Below are 13448 nucleotides of genomic sequence, written 5' to 3'. Positions count from 1 at the left end.
CTGCTCACAGTGCTTGATGGACGACAGCTCTGTGTAGGAAAGCCACAATATATCAAGTTACACATGGGCTGCACTGACTGGCTGCCAATACGTCTGGGGGAAAATGCTGCTAGGACAAACTACTAGGATTCCAATCTACTGGACACTATCATTAGTGGCCACCTGGGTTCTCACACTGGAAACAACGACTGGTTTGGAACATTGTTTTCACCAAGACTTAACCCCATCACGTTGTGAAATGTGCGTCTGTGCAAAGTTGTTTTCATGAAAGCATATTTGTCTCAAGTAGAAGCCTCATGGTGTGCTGCGTCACCAGCCTGCGTTTTACACATCACATGCTTTTTATTGTCAGACAGACTGGTGGCTCGCAAAGCTGTTTACAAATCCGCATCATTTTCCAAGCATGTCACGATGGCGTTCCGACGACCAGGAATGCACGGTTTGTTGTGCCTTAACAGATGCTGTGAATGGCACTGATTTCACAGTCCGTTGCACAAAACGAAGCCAGTATGTTTACACTCTTCAATTCCCCTGGACATGATGTTCTTTTAAAATTTAACATGCAAGAACAAGAGCTGATAGGAAACTGATCATTTAATTTAACAATTTACTGTCCGTTGGCTATCGAGTCACTGAATATTTCAATAGGCTAATGAGGTCTTACACAATATGTAAAGGCCAATATAATGGTCGGTTTAGTCAATAGTTGTCATTGAGCAACACAATTATTGCGCGTCTTTATACGCCTGCTATCACAAAGGCGTTTCGAACTGGCATCTGAATTTGGTAGACAAGTATTAAAATATTAGAAACCGGTCAGCTTACAGTGTAGTTCTACACAACCACTTTTTTTTTAATTAGCTTGTTTACCTAATCTTGGGATCAGATTCTTTCAACAGAATACAATTTTGAAAAATATCATTAACGTCAAAACTAAATGATGGCACCAACATGGGTGAAATTAAGACACAACAGTATTTACTTTATGTAAACATAAAGGTTTATTGCAAATATGCAGTTGTATCCAAAGGGTAGCAAACAAATGTTTTCTGGATACCTAACAGCAACAATACCATTATCTTTACAAAACACAGAAACCTTTCGGACTAACTGGAGGCAAGACTTCTCCTGTGAAATTTTAACACATGGTCCTTGTTGTTGGCTCTTCTTTCTGCTGTTGTGGTTAAGAAAAAGTCTTTGGTAGTTCAAAAACAACAAAAATTAGCAGAGCTTGCGATAGGAGTCCATTTCTCTCGTTCTACATACAGGCACTGTCGTTATGCCATCGTTTGAAATTGGCATCGGGGCAACAACATAGCAGATACAATCTGCTTGCTTGTTCACCCTGGGATGATGCTCCTTACGCCTTCAGTGTTGGGAAAACAATCTCAGAAGAGCATTTATTTTACAAAACAACTGATTTTGTCAAAAATAAACAATTACAAAAAAAAAAAAAGCTGAATATGGCAGGATGAATTCCCCCCATGAGCAGCAAGCCCCAACTGCAGACAACAGATTATGAATCAGTTCACCCGCTCAATTATACAGCTCGAAGCTTCACCTCTGCTCATCCTGTTGATTATTTTTGTTAATGTACGTCAACACGTAATACACGGGAGATAAGTCCTTGTTAATGTGGAACTGGGAATCCTTGAAACTTGCATTTAGATCTCGAACTCATCCATGAACTGGGGGCTCACCGCTTGTCGAAACATCTTAGGCGGGCTGACAGGAAGTAGCCTCACTTGCACTCACACGTTCCAAGTTAGCACCGGCAGGACCAGCCCAATCGAGAGCAAAAGGACAGTTGCTGGCAACCCTCCGTCTGAAAGCAAGCGCTCAATTTTGTCCAGTGGGCCTGCTCTTGATTCTTAGCGCTTGGTGTCTGCGAGAAGACACTATGGCGCGAAGTTGGACGGGATCAGAGGACAGTCCTGACACAGCGCCGGTTGGAATTTTTGTGCTTATCAGAGTCAAGTGTTTGTCCCATCGGGCATTTGCGGCCACAACGCCATGCCATCATTGCCACGACAGTTTTTCAGCGGCAGCAATTCTGTAGCGCAAAAAAACATGGGAGGTCCATTGCTGAAAAGGGACAGTGGCTCTGCCCGCCCCAAGGCAGAGCCACTTACACAGCAGAGCCCGTATTGCGGCTGCAGGTCTGCTGTTCCGACATCACCTGCACGCTCTGATTGTCCAATGGAAGGAGAACATCTGTCGGGATTCGAGACTGGAACTTCTCCAGCTGCTCCGGGCTGGCCAGGTTCTTGAGCAGGTAGTTTTCCCTCTCAAGCTGGTTGTTCTTTTCCGCCAGTTCCTTGATCTGCTCCTTGAGGATCTCCACTTCCTCTCGCACAGCATACATGAGGTGGTTCTTGACCAGGTCCTGCAACATCCAGGGGAGAGAGGTGGATCAGCTCAAATTGTTCATGACTGTCTGCAGCATCATCATGTACAATTTTGTGGGATGCGTATTACGATATGATGATGATGATGAATGGCTATACTGTATGATGAATGAATTTCCTCATTGTGGGACTAATAAAAGCCATGTTCCATTGCTGTCTGCGGTTAGGTTAGAATTGCAAATGAGAAATCTGTTCTCAAGTGCCTATACTGGATAATGGACACATGTTTACAAAAAGAAAAAAAAGGTTATCTTATCTTAAACAATGGCAGTTTAAAACATGTTTTTAACTCGCATGATTCAAATAAAACAACTCATGCATGTGTTATGCATGCTGGGGAGGTTTGGGTCCATTCATTAAAAAGGAGCAGTAAGTAGTAATGAAAATACAAGTCCAAGGTCGACCAAAGTAAGCAAACTTTGCATCATTACATAACATGAAGCACTTTCTTGATTTCAAGTATTGTGTGCGTACGCGTGCGTGTGTGCGTATCCATGTCTGTTTGCTGCAAGCTTACCATTGCCTGCTCGATCTTGTTGTCAATGGCCACCACGCTAGCACCAGAGGCACTGCAGGAAAGAGACAAAAAAAAATTATAAACCGTTAACTTGGAAATCCACAAAACAGTCGCCTCCTTCGAAGTGTAAACATTTGATTCAGTGCTTCCTAAATGCACGGAGCGTTACAGCACAAAAACGGCCAAGAACACGCTGCCGACAACAAAGCATAGTCGGTTGGCTTCTCTCATGTCGGTTATGCAACGGTCACATACTGTGGACTACACTGCAGCGTTATTTTGTGAGCAAATGCCAAATAAACAAAAAGTATAAAAAAAAAAAGAGCATTGCTGAGATTTAAGGCGATTTCGGGTGTTTTTTTTTTTAAAAATTTTTGCGGCACGCATGAACATTTTCTTCATGGTCGCCGAATTCGAATCGGATCGTGCGTACATCGGGATGATGTTTACCTGTTGTCAAGCTTGACTGACACGACGTCTCCCCCGAGTAGCGAGGAGAAGAAAGATATCGAGAAGTTGTGCAGCTGGTAGACGGCCACCTCCATTGACGTTTTAGCGAACATTTCCGTGCTCATGGTCAGGGCCAGACTCGTTTGGAAAATGCTTCTCGCCACGTTTGCGAGTCGTTTCTACCACTAAAATATATAAGTAAGTCCGCTTTGGTTCCGTCGATGCACTTCGGTACCTGCCAGGGTAAGTGCGGTGTCGAGATTGTTTGAGCTTCGCTTCTTGGCTGAGCGACTGTCTGCTGTGCTGTGCTATTTTCTGCCACCGAGTGCTATATAAACGCCCTGTGCCGTGACGTCAGATGACGCATGCATAATTTAGTCAAATTAGCTGATGGCTCCAGTTTTGGGGTGGTGCGTTTCTGTTCTCTGCAGAAACTCGATCTTTAATTAAAAAACACGTGTTAATAGTAAATAATCCCGTGGTAGCTTTTACATATAAACTGGGGAGAAAATATGAAACGCCATTTTACTCAAATTACTACATGGTAGGAATGTAATTGCCTTTACAAAGATAATGATGCCAAGTTTTCAACAGCATAACTTCAAAAACACGGTCAAACCGATATTGTTGACAGTCTCAATCAAATTAAATTTAAGTATTCTTTTCTGCATAGAAGGAACTTTTGGGATTCTGCATTGGATCACAATTTTTTGATGCATCATAACTGATTGTTTTTCTAAATAAATCTCATCTATTATAACAGTCAACTGTGTGCGTTTACTTCAGTGGTTTGTAGACTGTTTACACCAAGTACCACCCAAAGAAATATACCCGGTTTCTAAGTATTACCAGCTTTACTAACCAGTATTACAGCACCGGAATAATAAGCCCAACTGTTAATGAAAAATGAAGCAGATGTTTTATATTTAAAAGTATTTGATAATCGTTAAATGCATTAAACCATTCTGCACCGTTTCAACATTAACTCTTTGCCTGAAATGCGTAAATGTATTGTATTGAAAAGTTAAATGCAACGAAACTTTACTTGGGTTTCTTTGTTATTCTTTACACATCACTTGAGAGAGCGCACATACCACTAATGGTGATTAACACAGTTTGAGAATTACTTATTTAATTGCCTGTGCATATGCAATTTTAATGGTGCAATGACATAAATGGATATTTTCCAAACAATGCACTATTAGATGTTATTTATTAATTCATCTGCACACTCTTTGCAGTTTAGGCAATCATGAGATTTTTTTTTGGACCCGCCAACACAGGACTTAGATGTCATTTGCTATTGACATAAAATTACTTAGTTGTTTCAAACGTGAGGGCGCACATGAAAGCGATAAACAACCCCCCCAGTCACACCCACAGTTTATCATACAAAACTTGTTTGTAACAGAATGTGCAGTACCGCACCACCAAGTGCAACGTGAAGGTACTTTTCCATTCTGAGGAGGTGAATTTCCCCTCTCTGCGTATCTGCTCTTTATGGGCCTCTAGTGGCCAAATGGTAGATTACAACAAGTCGTTCAAAACGTGCAGACAGTGATATAGCGCGTTTTTAGGGCATTGGAAAATTCCATGAAGCATTTAGGTAATCCATAATTAAAAACTTCCGGCTTTTCCGGTAGGTGCTTTTCCATAGGGTATTTATGCAGACCGGCCATATGGTACTTGGATTTAGCACTAACATGTTAAGTCGAACAAAAGAATCAGTCAATCATGCTTGACCTTTTTACACACGTTATTTTGAGTGATGCAATAGTACCGAACCTTCATGCAGAGTGTCAAAACGATTTTAGTGGTGCATGTTACCCACAGAGGGAGAAAAAAAAAACACACTTGTTGCATCCCCCCCCACACACACGCACACACGCACCATGTGCTCTCACAATTATTGTGCAACACAGCCTGTTTTCATGCACACAAACACCTTGAATATGTCCCTTGAATCTGTATTTTGATTTATTGATTTGCTTGTGATAAATATATTGTTTCATCAATATGTTTTTGTAAAAATGTAGTTGTTCAATATATATATATATATATATATATATATATATATATATATATATATATATATATATATATATATTTCCACTCACTCAGGATTGTGCATCCCAGTGTGACAGCACAGCCCCACTGTCACCACCCCCGGGTGAGGGCGGGTGCTATTAAAATATTTTTACATAATAAGAATTAATTCATTGATTGATTTCTAACAATGATGCTGGGGGAGTTATCACTGGCTGTTGTCATATTCATGAATGAAATTTGATGACAGCCAGCACAGGTGTCCGTGGAGCCTGAATCAGTCTGCCAGCGCCTCGATCAAATACACCAAAACGCGTTACACCACCTGCACCACAACTTAGACCCACTTTTAGCTCATCTAGACTATTGTGTATTTTTGGCCACCATTGCCAGATAAGCCACGGGTGTGCAATAGCATACACCCAAATGCCTTTTGAAGCATAGCACAGTCTACCAAACACGCTATACTGAACTGGCCCAGGCACAGCACATACAGTTGTCACTCTTTTTACACCAAGCACATGGGTGTCTATGAAAAGAGGACCCATTGTGTTGTTACAGTAGAGCACAGTCCACAACTGTCCAGGACTACTGGGAGGAAAAGTACCATTTCATGCAGATTATCAGTAAAATTGCAATTCACCTAATGGAGCTCTGCAAAATTAAATACATTCCTCAATGCATAGATTTGCCATGTCAGTAGTAGCAGAAAAAAGGACTGCAGAACTAACTAGTGGAGTGTGAGGGCTGACTTTTGATGGGCTTGGGAGGTGAAAGAGTGAAATTACTCGCTGGGTCATAGCAATTCCCCATGTGTCAGATTCAACTGAATACAAAAAAAAAAAAATGAATTAATACATTTTATAAGTGTGTTTGTTAACATGACACTCGCAGTTAAATTCTCTCATACTTCTGCGGAAAACTTCACAGCCGGTCTATGTTTGGTGTGTGCAAAGCTTGAAATGATGGGCCACCCTTTCCATCAAATGTTCCTGTGCTATAGCCAACTCGGTTGTATAACACTGTGATTCATCTTCACCAATAGCTGAGGACGATTTGAGCGAAACCATAACACCAGTTTCCCAGCTCGAGGAGCACTTTTTAGCCAGTAAAAAAAAAAGCATGCACACCACGATTGCACACTGTCATCATCTTTCACGTCAGAAAGAAATCCGAAAAACATCTCTTTTCCATTTCCACCTGTCCTAGTGCAAGTAGCAATGCACATAGCGTGCTCAAGTGGGGAGAGCCTCGAGGCTTGCCAAGGGCTGTCTAAAGAGAGCACTCAAATTAAGTTATAACCAATGTTGTTAAGTCAGAATGTCGAGGAAGTCCTAATCACTCATTTTAAGTTTCCAATATCTGGCTCAACCACAAAATTATCTACAATCTTTTAGTGCACGCTATTAATTACCCTTAGCCCAGCCCTGCTCCAAAATCCTCTGAACTTGAACATTTTTTTTACACTTTTTTATCACTACCATCATAAAGTGTCAGTCAACAACTGTCAGCTGTACACACTTCCATCAATAATCTGCCGCACAACTTACCGCCGATCTGGCCTCTTGAACAGACTTGGTGAGTAAGGAGGTGAGTAGCTGAAAGGTCTGTCATGATAGCCAAAGTGCTGCAAGTGACAGCCAAATCTATGGTGCGGTTCCGCCAGGTGTAGGGCACATACTGATGCACGTTGCGGTAAATTAGCATCAGAGAGGCATGTGTGACGCTGTCCCATGGTGGCCCCTAAGTAAGGCAGTATCCTTTGACTGCTGTTTGTTCCCACAATGGCACAATGGCACAATTGAGAACAGGCAACATCTTTGACATGCCGTCATAACTGTGCGTACCATGCTTGTACTGGCACTCCGATGATGCGCCCTGCTCCACAAACCACTAGCTAAGAGTTTACGTTTGACTTCATCTAAGCAGCTCGGTTTTACTTTAATACAAAAATGTATTACTTAATATGTTTTCTTCTATTATTATCCATTGGCTGCAGCCTGCTGCAGGCCAGTAAATTGATACTTCACATGTATTACAAACCACAAAAGGCTGCTATTACATGCCATACAAATACTCCTCAGCCAAAGGGAAAATGTTGGAAATATTAAATTATACACAAGTGGGATTTTGCCTGAGAGTGGTGCTGTTAACCCGTTGTCTACATGCGATTCATCTCCATACGGAGTATTGCATTGTTGTGAAAAAGGGGCAATTCGGAACGGGTTTGCTTGACAATAATGTCTTTCTGTATTTCACGCAAGACCGGTGTACAATTAGATAAATATTGTCCGTCACTGCCATTGTAACTTTAGAGAAGTGTTTCCAATACACATTTTTATTGCACATTTACAACATTTACTTTTGATCTTTTTTATGTCTATCGATAACTCGCACTGATCGATGAATAAATATATACTCACAATATACTGACTATATTAATTTGGGACAAATTGAGTAAAATTTGATGATTTCTGATTGCACCGTGATTGGTCGACTCCCCTGAACACAAAGATTCAGTGCAAATATTGCTTTTCGGTTGTCCCCGGTGTTCACACAAAGCCTCTTTACGTTATAATATATTATTCTTTTTCGGCATACAGATGGGTCTGAACTGCAAATAGGGTTGACTGACCTATAATTCATTTGTACTCATACAAAAGGAACCAATCAACAGCAGATCCTGATTTAACTAATACGAATGTACAATTAGGAAACCGTGGCCCAGTTATGTCACGATAAAATGACTTTCACTTCAACGTCAAGCAGTCTAACTGTCTTAATAGAGCTTTCGTCACACGCAGGGGCCAACTCTCAAAGATAATGGCTTTGGCCAAGTTGGAAGCAATTAAGTGATCGTACTAATGATCCAATGGGTGCGCTGCAAAATATCAGGAGGCATATGCTCAATTGGCTGTGCGGTGTTAATAGCCGGGAACTGTTAAAAGTCATGTCAAAGTCCTTGACTTGTCATGAGTCACTTTACCATTCAAAGAGCAGGGCGCTTGTTGCAATATATTTGCTCACATCCAAATCGTCCATCTCACTTTCTATTGTGCTTGTCCTCATTAAGGTTGCGGGCGAGAGTGAAGGAACTAATAGACAAACAACCATTCACTCTCAAGGTGACACATGTGGACAATTTTGAGTTTTGAAGAGATATTTGAATACCAAACCTCAGAATGGGGAGGCATATGCACCTTACTCTCAATAATAAATTCTAATAATGCAGCAACTAAATATTAAGCATACTGGATTCAATGAACTGAGTGATTGGGTGGAGAAATAAAATGTTTACATGGCATCTACGAAAGAACTGCTGGATCAAGTCCCAGACCAAAAGGTTAGCTGGGTCAGAAGCACCTGGCGGCATTCATCTTCCTCTTTTCCTTCAGCATACTGTGGACCTCAGCTGTTGGGACTCGGTGAGATTGCGTGTAGACATCTAAATGGACTTTCTCTCGGCTGTGGAATGCGGACACTGACGGGTACATACTCTACTGAACCCCAAGACAAATTGCTTGTTATACTCAAAAATAGAAATGCTACAATCCACCTCAGATTGATTTAGATCATGGGTGGCCAATCAATTTTGCAAAAGGGTCATATGAGAAATTGGAATGCCAACATGCTAACCTCAACTTTTTTTTATATTATTTGTAATCTATTTAGACAAAAACAATGTCGTCTGTGGCCTGGCCGGATGCGCCTAGGTCTGATTTAGACAAAAACCACGCGTCCAGCCCAATAGTTTTCAGATTTGATGTTTACTGCAACGTCACTGGTTACATACACACATTAGTTAATCATCCAGCGTAAATGACAGGCTGTACATTGCCAGTGTTTCCCAAAATGACATAAATGGCAGTCGCGGAGCCACACAAGTGATTCCTGGTTAAATTCATGCAAAGAAGTCACTTAGCTAAGCAAACATTGTGGCTTCGGTTGTCAAGGCTTCAGCAATAACAAGTGCTGCAAATAAACAGCCAATTTGCATTCCAAAGTCATGAATTTTGTTTAAAACATGGAATTCACTGGCCAATCATGTACATGGCTTCAAACAGGAAATGCATATAGGCACAATTCTTGTAAACATATTCTTCTCTTGAGACCAAAGGGATTTCAAAATAATCATCTATCATCATTTGATTCGATACGGCCTATCTTGCTGTCCCTCCAGTTCAAGTCCACTATACCCTTAATTTCCCTGCTTTTCTCATCTTGTTTTAGTCGAGCATGCAGCTGTGTGACCCGAGTCACAAACAACTGGGACAAACTCTGGAGGGTGCCGTGCCCTCTGTATGTGTACGCTAGTTTGTGGGCTTACTTATGTTTGTTTGCATGCAGTCGGCCACGCGTTCCCATTTGAGCACACCCCAGCATGTGTGAGCTTTTCAGATGGGGATTTTTGGTGCCCCGCTAACTCCTGCAAACATTCCCACAGACTCAAGCAGACTTGCCTGCAGAGCTATGAAGCTGACTGCTTGTCACCTGCGACGTGTGTATGAAGCAACGACCGCGTTCCCATGGGTAAATGCAGATAATGTCATCTGCGGTTACTTCGTAGGGGACTGAATGTGTTGACAGCTGGAAAAACCGCTGGCTATGTGGATTATTTACATTTTTTGGCAGTTTTAAAAAATATTCAATTTTAGGCCGGGTTTCAAGTAATAGAAGCACTTAATAAAGCAAAGTGTATATTGTGAACAATGGACGCCATCAAAAAAGTGTACTGCAAGAAAAATCCAAAGGCCATTGCTCTTTCTAAACTAACATTTCTTGTCTTCTTTGATTTTTTCATGATTATTTGGTTGGTTTTGAGTACATTAAAAAGTTTGGGTTATTCCTCTGGTTTTTGAAGCCTGAACTGGAGATCGGTAAGAATGGAAATGGGACTGTTTGTTTGCCCCTATGAGCTGTGCAATAGACTGGCAATCAGTCCAGGGTGTACTCCACCTTGTGCTAAAAGCCCAAATGATGGAGAAAATGACTAGTTGTTCAACAGATAAAAACAAAAACGACCAAAGCTCATAGCAAAAATAATTGATCAAACAATTTCACTGCTTAAATCAAATGTCTATCTATCAGACACTTCTCTGTCAATATGTTGGGACTTACTCAAATAACGTAATAACCTCCGCGTTCCAAAAATAATTATTCCTGCAGTCGGCTTTCCACTGATCTCTACAAACTAAACAATGTTGTTCTCTTTCAACAAGAATGACCCAGATCATAAATCAGTCATCTTTTTAATTGTTGTGACAGGACTACTAAGAAACCCGCAGAACACAATAGGCCCTATTTTGGTAAACTGGCGGCCTTGTGCTAGGCGTAATAACGGGGGCAACTTCATTATCGTGCCAAAGCAAGTCTAGTCTGGCACGTTTGAGGTCGTGTTTCGCCTTTGGGTGCATACAGATGCACAATCACGGTTGCATTTGTCCCTGTCACATGCTCAGCTGATTACGTCATCGGCAAAGGGATCGTTTGTAGTTTACAAGGAAGCTGCAAACATACATGTAACATACCACCAATGCAGAGGCTACGTTCAAAATAAAAGCTTATCAACTAATACATTGACACCAATACAATACCCTTAGTAATACAATAATAGCCCACATGGTGGCGTGACAGCTAGCTTGACTTGTATTTTCCTCATTTCTACTTACCTCATCCCAGTTTTTATTGTCATTACATTGTTGTTACCAACATCAACACGCCATTGCAAAATCATATTCAATCGCTAATTTAGGATGCTAAGAATCCACAAGTTAATTACACCATCATTGTATCATAGAGCACAAATTCCTGCTGTTATTTATTCATTTATTTTCTACTATGCATTTATTTATTAATTTACCGCGTAGAGGATAAGCGGTGTTGAAGATCACACGGCATTTATTTATCTATTTATTTTTTTCATTTATTTATTAAAGGATCTATTATCCATTGTCAAATTTACCCAGCAAGTTTTTTTTCTCACTTAAAGAACTGATTATTATAGTGAAATCTATAAAATATGCATGCACATTTTTCAAATGTCAAATGTAAAGTAAATATATATACTGTCCTGGTACAGTAGAGTGCCTATAATGTGTACATATATAGTGTTATGTATAGCATAAACGACTTGGCTTGAAAAAAAAAGGACAAAATGATAGTAAGAAAGGGAATCTTAATGGAATTTCGGTGACTAAAAATTTGTTATCGAACTTCTGCATAACATACAATATATACTGCAACCATGCACTGGCTCTCCAGCAGTATGAACGAAGTACCGTCGTGGGAAACTAACAGGATCATTAAACTGTCACATGGAATATTTAATTATCATCTGAAACAAAAGTGAAGCTTATTCTTCCACCGTTCTCTCACGGAATCCGAGCCCTACTTTTGGGGGAGACTGTCACCCTGTTAACACGTTATAAGAAGAACACCATTGAGAGCTTTGATTGACTGCAAAGGACTCTTTGCTGTAAGACCTCAAGCAAGCGTTTTCACATGTAAATATTCACACAGATCCACACAATCTAAAGTTACTTGAAGACTTTCATTACTTTTCATCCAAAGGGTGTTCAGCTGTGAAAACAGTATGCCTCATACTTTGTGTACTGTACCTCCATTCATTTAACTATGGAGGCCAAAACGCATTAGAGTGTACACTTGCGCAAAGGTATGATGCGATAAAAGATGCAAAGTGAGGGATAAGCCTGCAGAGAAGTTGGAGTTACATTGTGGATGCAATGTTTCCTGAGGATGTCTCACTGGTAACGAGCCACCACCTTCATTGGATAGGCCATGATTTATCCAGATTATTCCAAATGCACGGCCCACATTGAGATCATTGCAGGAAACGTTTAAGCATTTTTGATGAGCAGGTGCTGTCAAATATAGTACAAAGCAACCAAACCGTTCAGCCTTCAGCAACTTCCAAACGCACAAGCTGTAATGATGTCATGTCCTTTTTGACAGCACAAATTTGTATTCATTCAAAGATGATATATTTGTATCCAATGTTCCACCATACAGTTATAATCTATAAAATACTGTGCTGATCAAGAAAAGGACATTTACAAACATTAGTTCCGAACACTTTGTACAAAAATTGCACACAATACTGAACAGTACTTTACATAATCACAAATTAACAGTGTCCTGACAGTCCATCATATCGTAAATCACTAAAGTAGACAATTATGGATCGTCCTGGTTATTCGTCTTATAACAAGATAGTGAACAAACAGCATGCATCCAAAGGTCAAAGTTTCTGCATCAATTGTTACTTATTATTTGTTTAATGACTTACATAATCCCATGCCTGTCGAAGAAAGTGCAACAGCAAAACTACCCCAACTATGTTTCATTAAATATAGTTTCCTCAATGTATGGTCTCAATCTATCTACGAAGAGTGGTTTGAATAAATCCTACGTGACTGATGCTGTAGTGTTACATAATAGCACATGTAGTTCGCTGTGATGGATATGAAATGTCACCAAATGTTTATATGACTCAGATTCATTACAAGGACGCCGACATGATTATTAATACACTAATTATTTACGTGTATCCCGTTTTCATTTGATTTGTTCCGTGCAAGGCAAACATTAAGAAATGGTTTTGAAATAAATCAGATGATGGTCTTTCTTTTTGCTGAAAAAAGAAATGTAAAAATATAAATATATATATTTATATATATATATATATATATAAATAAATAAATAAATATATATATATATAAATAAATACATATATATATATAAATAAAAAAATAAAATAAAAAAATAAATATATATATATATATATATATATATATATATATATATATATATATTTGATTAAGAGACAATTTGCAGGACAGAGATCATCAAATAATGTGCATGAGAAGTGTGTTTCTCTAGATTGATCTTGAACTTCTAGAAAAAAAGAGAAAACTGTTTTCCAGCCATTTCACAAGCAAATGTTTCTGCTCCCCCCAAGCAACAAACAGGAAATATTTCCACTCGTGACTCTTGAACTTGCCGTTGGC

At 39.9% G+C, this 13448-nt stretch overlaps 1 protein-coding gene across 1 annotated transcript in view; it reads right to left on the bottom strand.

The window, feature by feature from the left end:
- Positions 1–977: 977 nt before the first annotated feature.
- tsc22d3 (TSC22 domain family, member 3) overlaps positions 978–13448 on the bottom strand; it is a 29845-nt gene continuing 17374 nt past the window's right edge. Inside the window, exons 3-4 of the mRNA XM_088294039.1 lie at positions 2926–2977; positions 978–2386 (exon numbers count right to left, since the gene is read on the bottom strand). Of these exons, the coding sequence (XP_088150165.1) occupies positions 2129–2386; positions 2926–2977 (310 nt within the window). The 3' untranslated portion in view covers positions 978–2128. The remainder of the gene's footprint in view (positions 2387–2925; positions 2978–13448) is intronic.

Source organism: Idiotropiscis lumnitzeri, chromosome 4, assembly GCF_059441095.1.
Source record: "Idiotropiscis lumnitzeri isolate Australia: NSW breed Sydney's pygmy pipehorse chromosome 4, RoL_Ilum_1.0, whole genome shotgun sequence".
Lineage (NCBI taxonomy): Eukaryota > Metazoa > Chordata > Actinopteri > Syngnathiformes > Syngnathidae > Idiotropiscis > Idiotropiscis lumnitzeri.
This window is presented reverse-complemented; position numbering and strand designations above follow the sequence as displayed.